Source organism: Scomber japonicus, chromosome 7 (assembly GCF_027409825.1).
Source record: "Scomber japonicus isolate fScoJap1 chromosome 7, fScoJap1.pri, whole genome shotgun sequence".
In the NCBI taxonomy this organism is placed as follows: domain Eukaryota; kingdom Metazoa; phylum Chordata; class Actinopteri; order Scombriformes; family Scombridae; genus Scomber; species Scomber japonicus.
Window position 1 is genome coordinate 10743681 of NC_070584.1, and position 14032 is coordinate 10757712.

At 40.8% G+C, this 14032-nt stretch overlaps 1 protein-coding gene across 3 annotated transcripts; it reads left to right on the forward strand.

Moving 5' to 3' along the window:
• Positions 1 to 1646: 1646 nt before the first annotated feature.
• Positions 1647 to 10448, forward strand: prkaa2 (protein kinase, AMP-activated, alpha 2 catalytic subunit). Of its 3 annotated transcripts, none has more exons than XM_053322757.1 (10): positions 1647 to 1746; positions 2992 to 3133; positions 4388 to 4529; positions 5397 to 5541; positions 6534 to 6621; positions 7227 to 7451; positions 7880 to 8042; positions 8926 to 9264; positions 9407 to 9533; positions 10128 to 10448. In XM_053322757.1, the coding sequence occupies exons 1-10, from the start codon at positions 1647 to 1649 to the stop codon at positions 10376 to 10378; spliced, it is 1722 nt and encodes a 573-aa protein (XP_053178732.1). In that variant the 3' UTR covers positions 10379 to 10448. The 3 variants fall into 3 exon arrangements, with proteins under 3 accessions (XP_053178732.1, XP_053178734.1, XP_053178733.1); XM_053322759.1 differs by having other exon boundaries at positions 4388 to 4481; positions 7880 to 8047; positions 8919 to 9264; XM_053322758.1 differs by having other exon boundaries at positions 4388 to 4481.
• Positions 10449 to 14032: the final 3584 nt, after the last annotated feature.

The following is a 14032-nucleotide window of genomic DNA, read 5'->3' on the forward strand; positions in this document are numbered from 1 at the left end:
GTTTCTAATGTGTTTTATTTATTTATATATGTATTTATTTACCCGATTGTATTGTCCGTATTGTTGAATGTATGAGCGGTTTGGTGGCAAATGAGTTTCTCCTCTAGGGGATTAATAAAATGTTTCTAATCTAATCTAATCTAATCTAATCTAATCTAATAATGACAATAAAGCTACTACTACTACTACTACTAGCTACTACTACTACTACTACTACACACCACTTCAACTATTGTTTTCCAATCTCAGAGTAGGTTCAAGTGTGCATAGGACAAAGCAGCTGTTACAGTCATGCTGGATTGTAATGACATAGCCTAAAGTCGCTCTGCCATCTAGTGGTTAAATATAAACAACTCACCTACCTTGTTGGCAACCCAACAGTAATTTCACTTCACAGACCAGCCTGTTAGAGACTATATAGGGCTGAGATTGGGACAAGCAAATTAAGATAAATGTGACACGATATGTGAGAAGACTTATGCACCGAGAATTGAAGTTGTTTATTACAACAAACCCAAGAAATCAATCGTACATCTCATATTTATACCCATATCGGACGTCATCAGCCGGAACACTTGTATGGCACACAGGCTCTGGTTTATGACAGATGACACCTTGGGCCACATGTATAACTTATATAACTTTACGACCAAAACTGTGTGTACGCACAAAGTCAGAAATATGCATACGCAATCTTTTCGTCAGATTTATAAAGCTGTGCGTACATATAGCCTAAATCTCAGCCAATAAGGGAACTGGGCGCAAGTGCACAAGCATCATTTCCACTCCCACAATTAACCACTAATGGATGAAGACACGCCTTGACCGACCCGTTTCCATATCAATTCGCCGCCTGCCCCACCGATCGGTAGTCTACACCTGGCAATGAAACAAACGGGAAAGAAGAAGTGCAGTTTCACCGATTGTGTTGCGAGGTTCCCCAACAGCAGAACAGCTGTCATTACGCGCGACTATTACGCACGGTTGTGCGGCTCTTTATACCGTCCTGATCATTAATTCATTAGCCTACATGGACCTGTAAACCATCTAAGAAATGCAACGATTCGTTTCGACTCTCACATCTAAACCGACTCCACAAGGTGTGTCACAACTAAGGATAAAAAATTGTTAAAATTGACTTTTTTTCTTACTCCCCTGTGAATTAAAAGAATGATAAAAATGAATCACACCAAATTATTAATAAACATGTCGTTTGTAAATTGCTGTGTAAACGCAAGAAATCACACCATACGTGTAGCTGGTTATAAACCAAAGAACGATGTTATACTTTAAGATTCCACCTCCCACCTCATATTTTATGTCCACTTCATCGCCTCACCCTCAGATCGCCTTTTAGAAAATACATGTGTGCGCCTGGTGTGAAGAATGGCTCATTCTCATCGCACCTTCTGTGTTTACAAATACCAGGAATTACGTATGCATGTTTTTTTGTGTGCGTACGCATCGTTTATGCATATGGAAAGAGAAAAGCGACTGCGTTTTCCTGCTACAATATTCAAAGTAAAAACCTGACCGTCATCTGTGGTTCTCCCTTGCCCCGCCCCTCCGTGCTCCCCGCAGGCAGGCAGGCAGCACACCCACCCACCCACCGCACCGAGCGAACCCAGCCGTCGGTAACGGAGAAGATGGCAGAGCGGCAACAACAGAAGCACGAAGGCAGGGTAAAGATCGGCCATTACATCCTGGGCGACACGCTCGGAGTGGGGACATTCGGCAAAGTAAAGAGTTAAGTCATGTTTGTATGTCATGCCGAGCGGAGTGTGAACGTCTGTGTGTTTCCGCTGGAGTATGAAGTAGTTGCTGTGCCCCCCCCCCCCAACTCCCCCCTTCAACGGACAGTATTGAATTTACCGGTGGTCAGTGAGCAGTCTGCGTAGCTGTATGGTGTAAGGCTAGCAACGGAAGGAATTTAAAGCGTAAATTCGTTCTGAGAATCCGGCCGCTTGAAAGTCAAATTCTTTCACCCAAGCGCCTATCTGCAGCTACTGTTATCAGCTATGGCAGGTGTAATTACCTGGAAGACAATGGCTACGAGGAGATGCACAGTCATACTCATATTATCATTGTATATCCAGGTATGACTTTGTGTTGTGGTGCATTTCTTTGCCCTGTCTTACGGTAAAGGACAGCAGTGAAGCTCACAGCTTGCCCACCGTGTGAGCTTAATTAACTGACAATATTTGTATACACGGTATAGCTAATGATAGTCCGATATGTTACCACATTGATAGCCAGAGTTAGCTAGTGAAGTACCCACCAAGTCGGGGGGAAAAACATTACAGGCTTAAAGTTTTACTAGAGAAGCATATGTCAGGACCTTATTCAGTTTTCTTAGCTAGTGTTTGAGTTCCCAGTGTGACCTTGTGAGCTTTCAGCGTTAACTCCGTTCTCACCTCGCCTGTTATTGTAGTGCGCAGTTTGGTGGATGTAACTAAACATAGCAGGGGTTGGAAACCCACCCGAAGCCATGACTACATTTTAATCGGGCTTTAATACGGTTGAGGAGGAATTATTCTGCATATTTTGGCAAGTAATAGAAAGAAAAATCAGTTTAAAATCATTCTCAAATCAAAATTGTGCTACTGATTACTCGTTTTAGGCAAATCCCTAGGTGGAAGTTGTAGCATTTCATTCACATTTTGTATTAATGTTTCATCACTGATAATGTGTTTGTAGTCTAGCTGTAAATGGGGTTTTGGCAGCTATAATAACAATGTGGGCACAAAGCCGCAGGCAGATAGCTTCAACACCGTAAACAATGAGAAAGCCAGGAAATAAGGGCTACATCAGAGCCAAAAACATACTTAAAAACACAATTTGCTGCCTTTTGTGGAAAGCCTGCTATGCAACAAGTCTCCAAATCAAACCTTTATTACCTCTCTCTACCTCCATTGTGCATCCACATATTTTGTGCCTGACTGCCTATGTATAAGCTGCGTCTGCTTCATATCTGTATTCTTTTGTTTCCAGTCGGCGAGCATCAGTTGACGGGCCATAAAGTGGCTGTAAAGATCCTGAACAGACAGAAGATCCGCAGCCTCGATGTTGTGGGGAAGATCAAACGAGAGATTCAGAATCTCAAACTGTTCAGACACCCACACATCATCAAGCTGTAAGTGCAGAACGGCGACATGTCCTCCTTCTCTCACCACTGACAGTCTACATCAAGAGATAGCTGAGCTCTGTTAAATTAGTTGCTGTTGTAACTTGGGGCCATGCACTAGGTCATGTTTTCTGTGTGCTGTGGCATGCTTTGCTTGTTCCTGTTTGTTTACTACAGCTGCACTGTACTGAGCATGCCCACAGGGCTCCCAGGAGGTAGAACGCACAACCCTGCAAGAGCACACACACGCACACACACACACACACACACACAGGCTTTGGAGTAGAAAAAGAAATCTGCTCTGGTTAGTACAACTCTCCAGTTAAGATGATAGAAGTTGCTGTAATTCCTAGATGGTTAAATCCTTGTCCTCATCAAGGTGTGTTGGCACTTCTTGTTTAGTTTTTTCCCTTGACCTTGCCGTCGTTCTCTCCCTTTCCTTCCTTCTCACTGGCCTCTTTCTCCTTGTCCGCCCATGTCTCTGTGTCTCTCACAACAATCTGTGTGTTATTTTTAGGTCAGGGTTAGGGTTAGTCCTCTGTCACTCTGTAAGCTATGGAAGATATGTGAGCTCTCATGTTGTGAGCTGGATGGTGGAGCACTGAGGAGATAGACATATACAACACAGGCAAAAATATATAATTAATTTATACACACACACACAAACAGTCTGCTTGCACTTTTATAGGTAGCTTCAGGCATGGAAGTAACGCTGAACCAAGCAGACTGTGATATTATAGTGGCCCTTTTTGTAAAATCGGCAATAAATGAAATGAATTAGATCATATGACTTAACATTTCCCTCAAGTGCTCTCACTGTTTACATTTCCTACAAATTCTTTATGTGTATATGTAACACAGAAAAGGAAATAGTGATTTGGTGATTTTTTCCCACAGTGCTGGCAGTGTTGTGCTACACGCAGCTTGACAGGAATGAAGTGGATTGTGATGAAGTGCAGAATCTCCCACAAGCAACCATTCATGAGATTGGGCCAGGATTTAATACACCTGACCTTTATGAAAATAATGCACTTACTCAGCAGCCATATGTTACAGCCTCACCTTTCTTTGTGCTTGGTTCTGTAGCTCTATGCTGCACTTGACTGTGTTGATATACTTTATATATGAGATAAAAACCCATCATTGATATATTTTTATAGTTATGGCTACATAGGTTTAGGACATGAAACAGGCTTAAGGGTTAATGTATCCTCAGTTAGTCTTTGTCATTACAAATAATACAAATGTATGTTTGTGTTTTAGGTACCAGGTGATAAGTACACCCACAGATTTCTTCATGGTGATGGAGTATGTGTCTGGGGGTGAGCTGTTTGACTACATCTGCAAACATGGACGGGTAAGTCATTTAATCTATTCATTGACTGCTAAATCTGAGTCAGAAACTGTTAGCTTACAGCCACAGCTCAAGATGGTAATATTGTTGTGAAGCAGTGTGCACTACTACCTTTCATTAAACACAGATTCATTGATTTTTTTTTAAAATTGGTGTTTTCTTGACATTAGCCGTCATATGCATACTTCTACATGTTATTATTTATATATTTTTGATATTACTTAATAAATTTGAGTACTACTCATTTATTCTTATTCTCTTGGAGGGATTAAAATGCTCCCATTTTGCACATTGTTTATACTGCACCTATCCTCATCACTCACACACATTTAGCATAAAACTTTTCACTTTTCCCTTCTTTTAACTGCTGTTGCAAACTTCCAAGTGATTTGATTTGTGGTTTATGAGTCATGAAAATTGGTTTGACAGCAGTGTTCCCACACATCATCACTGCAGCACCATCATAACTGAGAGCTATAAATGATTATTTTAACATCTGCGCCATTAAATGTTCGCAGTTTTTTGAGATTTACAGTCAAGCATGGTCTTCCATGAGCACACACACACACACACACACACACACACACACACACCTTCAAGACAGATACTGACAGTTGTTTTAGATAGAGGTGATCACTTCTGGGGCTGGCTTCTAGTTTTAATAAAACAGTCCTACTTGAGCTTTATCTGGGCTCTGAGCCATAGCAATGTTATGCCCAAACCCATACATGGTAAATTTGTTCTTAACCAAACACCACATTACTTCATTATCCACCATTGTTTCCACTTGTGTGCAATAGGCCAGTTTCTGAGCTTGCTCTATAATATTCTGCCTCACATTCATATATAGTTAAACACGTATACATCATAGAAGTACAACCACAGTCCAACCATCTCCATTCATATTGTGTCTTTCAGGTGGAGGACACAGAGGCACGCCGTCTTTTCCAGCAGATTATCTCAGCTGTAGACTACTGCCACAGACACATGGTGGTCCACAGAGACCTCAAACCGGAGAATGTCCTGCTGGACGCCAGCAAAAACGCCAAGATTGCAGACTTCGGTAAGATTTGTAAAGGATGAGAAAGAGTTACAGCTACAGGGAGGGAGGAATTGGCTTGGCAGAAGAATTGTTAGGGGCAATTTAAGAAGAGGGAAAACATAACAGAATATGTTCAGGGGAGAAGAAGAAGAGAAAAGGGGCAGAGTTTGTGGTGGTGGTGGTGTTGAGTGGAATTAATCTAGTAATAGACAGCCTGACAAGAGCCACACGACAGTTTATTGAGGGAAAAGCATAATTACACACTTGATTATACACCTGTGGAAAAGTGTGAAATCACAATCAAGTACCTGTTAACCTCATTATTAAATGAGAATTAATTTCACTGAATACATTTTCTTATTGCTTGTGCAATAATTCTTCAAGCTGACTGGTTAGGAGACAGTGCCTGATGTAATATGACCATGAAAGACCGAAATATTTAAAAACATGTGAAGACCCTTGTGCACAGCAGGGTGTGTAGGGTGGAGAGAGGTCCCCTAGCAACGGAAAGGTCTCATATCAAGTCTGGCAGGAAGCCTTGAGGCCCAGTGTCATCTGATAGGCAAGGAATCGGGGGGGGGGGGGGGGGGGTTGTTGCAGCAGGGGTATACAGCAGGAGAAGTGTTTTGGCTGAGAGCAACAGACACTAGTGAGCAGTGAGAGAGAGTGTTAAAGGCACAGGGATAAAAGATAAAGGGAAGGGTCAGCACATTACAGGGTGTCTGGTGTTTAGCGTTTGGCTGAGGCCTTGGCAGGCAGAGTGAAGCTCATCCAATTAGAGGAGCTTTGTGTTTAGAGCTTATAGAGTCTTGGTGGGTAAAGGAGGATAAAGATATCAGCGGCATCCTCAGTGTATAGTTCTCACCCTGCTCCGGGTCATGTACTCTGTAACCTGTGTTTATAAAAGGACTGATAGAGAGTATGATAATAGTGTATTATATCGACTGCCTGTACCACTCTCAAGGTAAAGACAGGGGGAAGTTAACGTGTGTTTGTTTGTCATCGGCCAACAGGTCTGTCAAACATGATGTCAGATGGGGAGTTCCTGAGGACGAGCTGTGGCTCACCCAACTATGCCGCTCCAGAGGTCATCTCAGGAAGGTGCGTGAGATCACAGTACTACTGCAGTAATAATCACAACTTATTTCCTCAATGTATAAATTCCAATTACAGTATATAATCATCATTAAATAAGCTATGTGGCTTTAGGAACAAAATGTTTTGGACTGAAACCTTGACATAAAAAAGCTATAATTTTCACTTAATACATGATAAAGCTTTAAACCTCTATACATATCAAAGTGAGTCTCTCTATGTTTGAACTCAATAATATAATCAAACAAAAACTCCAAAACAAATCAATCAATTACTATATAACAACCAAGCTGTGCTGTGTTATCAAGCCCCTATTATCTATTTACACAGCAGTTATGGCTGCAACACTGGAGGAGTTATAGTTGCTGACATATACATTAATGAACCTCTAAGGCCATAGAGGAATGGCATCATACCTGCTTACAGCTGCAGTAATTATGAATATTTGAATTATACTGGATAGCTGATGTATTTATGTACTGCTCGTAAATGCTACCTAATGGGGGTTAAAATAAAGCACCACCTTTTTCTTCATTGCAGCTACAACACTAACAAAGTGCGTCTGGATGTTCAGTTTTTTTATCCGTCTCATCCTTTCATCTCGCCGTCAGGCTCTATGCAGGCCCAGAGGTGGACATCTGGAGCTGTGGGGTGATCCTGTATGCCCTGCTGTGTGGCACCCTGCCCTTTGATGATGAGCATGTCCCCACGCTCTTTAAGAAGATCAGAGGAGGAGTATTTTACATCCCAGAGTACCTGAACCGCTCTGTGGCCTCGCTGCTGATGCTCATGCTACAGGTGGACCCTCTGAAAAGAGCCACCATCAAAGACATCAGGTACTGACGCCATTCTGTAGGGTCAAGTGGTTTCAATAGAAGCCACTTGACCCTACAGAATGAATAGCTGGCTTTTTTTAGTGTTATCTGTTTAGTCTTAGTATTGCATTTTTAATGGATATATAGCAACATTAATTTGGTTAATGCAACATATGGTTTAATCACTTTACATCACATTGATCTGTTCATTATTTTCAGTTTGAGGCAGGACTTGTTATGGTTACGATAGAAAATGTTATCTATATTGGTCTGTAACATTAATGCTCCCCCCTCTCAGGTGTCATTCAAACAGACTACTGTGTTTGACAACAGTTTGACTTCCTTCAAGTTTAAATGACATTTTACGATGGATAAAATCAACATTAGGTTTAGTTAAAGAGTCAACTTGACATTGGTTTGAGTTGATGGATTATCCTGTTCTCTGTCAGGGAGCACGAGTGGTTTAAGCAGGAACTGCCAGGCTACCTGTTCCCTGAGGACCCATCATACGACGCTACAGTCCTGGACGAAGAGGCAGTCAGAGAAGTGTGTGAGAAGTTTGAATGCAATGAGTCAGAGGTCATGTCCAGTCTCTTTAGCGGGGATCCACAGGTACACAACACATATTCACTGTCTTTTCACAAAGATATTTGTATTTTCTCTGTTATGCTATGTTTTTATACATTCAGGGACATCTTTGGTGGTGTAACCTTGTCACAAATCACTTGGCTTTCAAACAATGTGACTATAGGCCTCATGCAAGAACATTTTTGTATTTTTATCTTAACTGTTGGACTTTTCTCTGTGAGGTTTGCTTGTATGAATTTTCCAAGTCGGATTTAACAAACCCTCTGAACTACTTGAACTTGTCTTAAATTGCCCATTTCATTCTGATGAATGCTTGTTCATGAGATTTTATCAATAGCATAATCCACACCCCTAAAATATTCATATAAGGCTCCATGTTCCATTGGTGGACGAGTTTCAATTTCAAAAAAGAGAAAAATCACTGTGCAGAAATCAGTAGACCAGAAGGAAGGAAGTGTCAGTAGTAGGAGACTGAAAACAATTATAAAAGATGAATATGGCTGAGGCATCATCAGAGCAGCTCTGCACTGCGACAGAAATATAGAGGGAATGCTTTGACATTAAGTTAAAAGCTAAAAAAACGTCTTTCTAAAGTAAAGCAGTCCTTGGATTAGGAGATGGACAAGGGATATGACAGTTGCTGAGATATTAGAGGAGAATATTAGTCTAAAGTTACAAAGTCAGCTGCAATTTGATGAAACTGGACAGAGACCTGCAGAGATTAAGTTCTATTTATCTTTTGTTAGGTATCATACATGAATCAGATTAGGGCATTATAACTAAGTTAAACAAGTGTATTCTCTGGAATAATATAAGAGTTGTTTAATAATCTGAAGGTCTCTTCGTAGCCTCAGTGAATTATCTTCTTTCTCTTTTTTAACTTCTTTTCCTCAATCTGTCCATCCAGGATCAGCTAGCAGTAGCCTATCACCTCATCATAGACAATCGGCGCATCATGACCCAGGCCAGTGAGTTCTACTTGGCCTCCAGTCCTCCCCAGGGGTCATTTATAGAGGAGGGCATGCTGCTGCCCCCAGGGGTTAAACCCCACCCAGAGAGGATGCCTCCACTACTGGCTGACAGCCCCAAGGCTCGTTGCCCACTGGATGCTCTCAACACCACTCGGCCTAAACCTTTGGCAGTGAAGAAAGCCAAATGGCACCTGGGCATCAGGAGCCAGAGCAGACCCTATGACATCATGGCTGAGGTGTACAGGGCTATGAAACAGCTCAACTTTGACTGGAAGGTAACAGGATATGTCTTACACACACACACACACACACACACACACACACACACACACACACACACACACACACAAGTGAATTAACACAAAGTAATTACAAAAGCTTACTCATTAATTAAAGGGACTTTTATATGTGTTGCAGGTGGTGAACCCGTACCATCTGCGAGTGCGGAAGAAGAATCCAGTGACAGGCAACTTGGTGAAAATGAGCCTGCAGCTATACCAGGTGGACAACAGATCCTACCTCCTCGACTTCAAGAGCATTGATGGTTGGTGATAAACAAAACTGATTCAAAACATCACTGCACTGACTCATATTAAGTCATACTAAGTCTTTTCATTTATTTGACATATTTATACACAAGACTGATAAGCTATTGCACACTAATTTGGCCTCTGCTTCTTCTACTTCTGCTTTTTTTTCATCTTCTGTTTTTGAGTGAATTGAATTTGAAATTTTAGCCTTTGGAGTAGTGAAGGCAATTTTTATTTACATATCATTCACAAATTCGCTTCATGTGGCTTTACAGTCCTCCTTAGATCCTTGATTTGAGTAAGGAAAAACTCCCCTGAAAACCTTTCACAGGGGAAAAATAGAAGAAAGGGTTAGCTCACAATCCTCTCTCAGGACAGTCAGGCAGTGTGTTTACAGAACAGACCCACATAGAGAAATTACAGTGTGGAAAAACAGGATGATACAAGTATAGGTAATAGTAAGAGTCTTTTTTCAGACACAGATTTTTGTTGGAATTGATTCTGAATTCAATAACTCTCTTTTTTAATTCAATAACAAAATAAAAATTCAATTCAATTCAAAAGACCAAAATTCTGATGCTGCAATCCTCTGCTCCTCTGGCCCACAGATGACATCATTGAGGCAGCGGGCTTTAAATCGGGTTCGTCCACTCCTCAGAGGTCGGGCTCTACAGCCGGTCTCCACAGACCGAGACTGAGCATTGACTCAGCAAGCCCAGCAATGGATCTGCCTCAGCTCAGCTCCTCTCTGCCAGGCTCGCTGTCCGGTAGCTCCCCTCTACTCACCCCACGTCAGGGATCACACACCATGGACTTCTTTGAAATGTGTGCCAGTCTGATCACCACACTAGCACGCTGAGACCTGTCGACTCCTAACCTCACTGTAACGTGGATGTCAGTGGGGTTTTTAAGCCAAGTGCAGATCTGGGATGTAGGGAGTGTAGGTGTTTGGAGCGACTTCCTCTCTCTGTCTCCTCTTCATCTCTGTTCTAGTTGTAACGGACTGGAAAAGGTGAACGGAAAAGTGAAAAAGCAATGTCAGTCTGGTGTTCACCTCAGATGAAGGAGAGAGAAAGAGGAAGCCCTTAGCAGCAAGAGGGATTAATAGTTTTTTTTCTCCCCTTGCTTTTAACACAGTCTTTGGGTTGGAGTCTTGGTGTTAAAACATCAGGTCACGGTCTCTGAAAACTGTTCCAGGGACTGGAATCTGTGAACTAGTGGAAGCCAGCAAGGAGGGCCAGTTCTCAGTCTTGTCGGAGTCAGCAAAAGGTCAAGTTCACTGTCACAAATACCCTCAATCTATTATCAACTGCTGAAATGTCATCACCCACCATAACAGTTAATGGCGGGACATCCTGCTGAGTTTTCCCCAGACACTGATCAGAGGTCAGTTTTCATCTTGTCTTATATTTTGATAAGGGCACCCGTTGTTAGAACTGATATTAAATTAGTGTCTGAGGAAGTGTTACCACATGTACAATTTTATTTCAGGTTTTATATGGTTTGTAAAGAAACAGCTTTTGTTATCCATGTATATTATATTTATATTACAATCACACTACGTAGCTGAAAAGGTTGACAGAGGCATACCAAATAACAGACTTTATACATCATAAAAAGATGATTATTATTTAGATATCAGATCCATATTTATTTTTGAGAGATTGTTTTTTTAGGCACTGTAGGTACATTGTTTAAACACTGCGTCATATGGAGTTTTATTCTGATTTTAAATAGATTGTAGATGATTAATGAACTTAGAGAGACGATAATACTCTGCATGGTACTGACAGTGTGCTGCATTTAATATTAAGAACAGATACACACCATCTCACGTGCATTTTTGCAACCTTTAAATGATCTGAATTTCTCTGAAGAGCAATGGCCTATCCAGATGTATTTCAAAGCTACCACGCGTTTCCGCAACTATCAATATATAGCCGTCACAAATATGCAACAGGGAAACACGCGTGCACATACAGAGTCCTTTCACCTCAGTTGAATCCTTAACAAATGACAAGCTGAGCAACTGTTAATACGCCGCTCGCTCATGCATGCACTGAATGTAATTAAAAAACAGACCAAGCAGCCCTGTGACATTAGGAGAACAGACATGGCAGTCTGTCACATATGCAGTAAACTGAAGGAAGACTGAAGCCATGTACAGTTCACTATTTTTAGCATTATTTATTATTCCTTTTTCATTTTATCATAAAGCCTTATACCTAATTAAATGTCTTTTAAATGCATTTGTGTGACCAAAATCACCTATTATATATTAATTTAGACATTTAAAAAAAATGTTCTGTTTATTTTTACTTGATAAATTACTTTAGTAGTTTTAATTAATTTCTATGGGCTTAAGCGCCATAATAAATGAAACCAGCCCTCTGTCCATCCAATAGATAATAAGGATATGATGAGTGAGGAGGAGGAAAAGAGGAAGACTACATGTGAGATGGTGTTTATTTGTTGCAGGACAGAATAAGCCACAGAAACCTTTCTCCAGTTGCCTTAAAAAAAATGCAACACAGTAAATCGTGTGGATCTGTATATGGGGAGCATGCGTGTGAGCCAGTGTGTGTTCTAGAGCTGAGATGGGCAGAGTGTGTCACGTGATTGTCTTGTTTTCTTACTGACTTAACACTGGTTTATTAGGAGGATCTTTGCAGTGGTTTGAACACCCGTGAGAGCAGTAGAGAGCGTGGAAAGGTCGAAATGTGTCGCTTCGGTGTGTCGTCTGAGCTTGTATCTTATGTTTAGCCGTCGTCGTCTCTTCAGTCTGCACTTTAAAACTTGGTCGTCGAGGCCAGCAGATCGCATCACACATAGCGTTACTGCACCTGTTGTATTCGGGGCCTAGATTTTGATGAATGCCACGCTGTTTTATAAGTGTTCTGCACTGTAGTGAGGTGTGTATCGCTGTTGTCATAACATCGTATCTATTGAGAATCTTTTGAATTGAAAAGATTCATGAAAACTTTTACTGAATGTAAGTCGGCGCGGCTCAGATCAATCATTTTCTCTGTCTTTTAATCCAGGATTTGTTGCTTTTGTTTTAAACTATATAACTATATACATATATATATATAACTATAATCTAACCCTGAGCTCATTAAATTAAGTTTTATTTATCATTAATTTATTTTGTGATAAAGCTGTCATGAAAAGTGACAAGAAATTAAAAATTATATAATAAATTAGATAAAAATGTATAATGTGAGGGGTTTGGCCATGTTGCAGGTTCACACACATCAGTCTAGATTAGGACTATTCAACCAAAAACATGTGAACTGAGTACTCTGTTGGACCTTCAACAACTACATGTGTTGGTTATTCTGCACAGTTCTCACAGTTGTTCTAAATCATTTTTGTCTGCTTCATGTTTACCATCGATCCAGTCATTTTTTGCCTTATGAGAGCATTGTGAAGGCTTACGGTTGAAACAGTGAAAGCCACATCTTTTGTTCTCTGCTAAAACCCTTTAGTGCATGTCTTCTGTTTTAATGTCTGCCGCAGAGTCATGTTTGTACACACACCTCTGAATACACTTTGATGTTGGGGAGAAACTCTGCTCCCTGCTGGAAGGCACATGCAACTGCACACACACCTCTGTAAACACCAGTCCATGTTGTTCTTTGAGTACACTGTGTTGCCGTGTCTTAAGTGACATCTGTACAGTGAGCTTTCTTTGGTCACATCAGGATCACATCTGGCCAGTTATGCATTTATTCCTGATTCTGCTGTTTGTGACAGAAATGTTGATCAATGAAGTGCACTATCCTGGAGAAGTCATGTTGCCATTTTAAAAACTCCTCTGATATAACCAGTATTTACTGTCAGATGTAGTACTGTACCATTACAACTGTATGCAACTACCAGTGGCATGTTAGTCATGTAAACTCTAATGTGTTTAGAGCTGTGACACACATGCCAGAGGGCCTAATCAACTACAAACTTTACGTGTTGTACCAAAGTGAGTATTTTCACAGCTCTCTGTTTATCTGTGGTGGGGTTCTTATTATTAGTGTAACCTTAAAAACACCCCTGTGTGTGTGTGTGTGTGTGTGTGTGTGTGAGAGAGAGAGAGAGAGAGAGAGAGGGTGAATGTGTAGAAGGATGTGTGAATGTAACAGTGCGTTTCAACTGTCTCTCCCTGTCTTTCTGTCTGATTGGGGTTTGGATTTCTCTTGTTATGCACTGCATGATATTGCTGTTATGATTTGCACTTTAATGAGTATTTATTGAAAAACAATAAACAAACATAAACATTTTTTTGTTTGGAAGTATGTCATTTGGAATATTTCATACACCATTAAAGAGGATTATTTTTGCGTTTTGTTTTTCTAGACAAAAATGAACAGGACCTCAGGTGATCATCACTGCTTTAATTCCTCTTTAATGCAATAATAAAAGTGACACCTGCTAGACATCAACTCCATAAAAAGCAAAGAGAATTAGGTTTATGGATGATGTTTCCCTCCAGAAGCTGCAAGTATGAACAACAAGCAGA

Excerpts from the sequence above, each read along its gene's own strand:
- prkaa2 (XM_053322757.1), top strand. The coding sequence starts at position 1,647 with ATGGCAGAGCGGCAACAACAGAAGCACGAAGGCAGGGTAAAGATCGGC. Across the intron at positions 5,542-6,533 it reads CGCCAAGATTGCAGACTTCG|GTCTGTCAAACATGATGTCA; the intron begins GTAAGATTTGTA and ends ATCGGCCAACAG. Across the intron at positions 6,622-7,226 it reads CCAGAGGTCATCTCAGGAAG|GCTCTATGCAGGCCCAGAGG; the intron begins GTGCGTGAGATC and ends TCTCGCCGTCAG.